We start from the raw sequence: 1,072 nt of genomic DNA, 5'->3' as shown, positions 1-1,072 counted from the left end.
GATCATGTTTACACCACCAAATCGGATGTGTGGGCTTTTGGCGTGCTCTGTCGGGAGCTGATTACGTTGGGTGCCTCACCGTATCCGGGCATACCGCCACAGAATCTCTATCATTTATTGAAAACTGGCTATCGCATGGAAAGACCAGAGAACTGTTCAGAAGAAATGTGACTAAACAGAGGAATCTTTAAATTATATGTGTATGAACTGAACTAAATAAAATTTATTGCACTTCCACTCCCCAACAGTTATTCCATTGTGCGCACATGCTGTACGGATGATCCTAACTCGCGACCATCCTTCAAATATCTAGCTTCACAATTCGAAAAACTCCTCCTATTGAAATGGAATCGTGTGCCATTTCCAATCCGATGTATTGCTTGGATGAAGCTAAATTGACCAGCATTTCACAGCCCGATCTAACCGCTGGCCTTGAGTTTGGCGAGCCAGACTCGTTGGACCATCTCTGGCAACCACCTAAAATGTGCTACGACACACAGGAATGTCCGAGCAGTCGCGAATTCTCCGCCACATTTATCATGGAGTTCCAACAGCCACCACCTGGTTATGATGTGCCACGTCCACTCATCGAGACTGCTACCACTGAGCAGGCCTTGCGTTATGAGAATGACTTACGTTTCACCTTGAACATACGTAAGTCTGTTTGTACCGCTAGCCTTGCGACGAATAGTCAAAATGGCAGCGGTGGTGTCGCCGATGGGGCGTTGACGCAGCAGCACTATTCGGTGCCGGTGAAACGAGGACGCTCCTACTTTGATATGACAAATAAGACATTCATACCCGATAATTTGGATAGTGATGCATTTGAAAAACATCTTTCGAAAACAATTTCATTCCGATTTTCTAGTCTATTGAATTTAAAGGAACAAGATTTGGGGGCTATTTAGAGTTACTAAGTAAAGCAAGAGGGGGAATTTATTTAAAAAATGTTTTTTTATTCGTGGTGTTTTTTGTGTATATGCAATGTGTGTGTATGTATGAGTGTAGAAGAAATTGTTGATTAGTTGTTATGGGTTACTGTTCGCCGCACAAAATATAAATACTTTATTCT

The 1,072-nt window shown here is 42.7% G+C and overlaps 2 protein-coding genes across 2 annotated transcripts in view; one reads left to right on the top strand and one right to left on the bottom strand.

Moving 5' to 3' along the window:
* The window catches only part of LOC118742016 (proto-oncogene tyrosine-protein kinase receptor Ret-like), a 45,723-nt gene extending 44,721 nt beyond the window's left edge, over positions 1 to 1,002 (top strand). Inside the window, 3 exon segments of the mRNA XM_036473985.1 lie at positions 10 to 167; positions 249 to 334; positions 337 to 1,002. Of these exon segments, the coding sequence (XP_036329878.1) occupies positions 10 to 167; positions 249 to 334; positions 337 to 908 (816 nt within the window). The 3' untranslated portion in view covers positions 909 to 1,002.
* A 19-nt stretch (positions 1,003 to 1,021) lies between these two features.
* LOC118742015 (proto-oncogene tyrosine-protein kinase receptor Ret-like) overlaps positions 1,022 to 1,072 on the bottom strand; it is a 956-nt gene continuing 905 nt past the window's right edge. The window contains exon 5 of the mRNA XM_036473984.1: positions 1,022 to 1,038. Within this exon, the coding sequence (XP_036329877.1) occupies positions 1,022 to 1,038 (17 nt within the window). The remainder of the gene's footprint in view (positions 1,039 to 1,072) is intronic.

This window comes from Rhagoletis pomonella, unplaced genomic scaffold (genome assembly GCF_013731165.1).
Source record: "Rhagoletis pomonella isolate Grant_MI unplaced genomic scaffold, Rhpom_1.0 Rhpom_scaffold_00006, whole genome shotgun sequence".
Taxonomy (NCBI): Eukaryota; Metazoa; Arthropoda; class Insecta; order Diptera; family Tephritidae; genus Rhagoletis; species Rhagoletis pomonella.
Note: the sequence above shows the minus strand (reverse complement) of the source record. Positions and strands in the feature narration are given on the sequence as shown.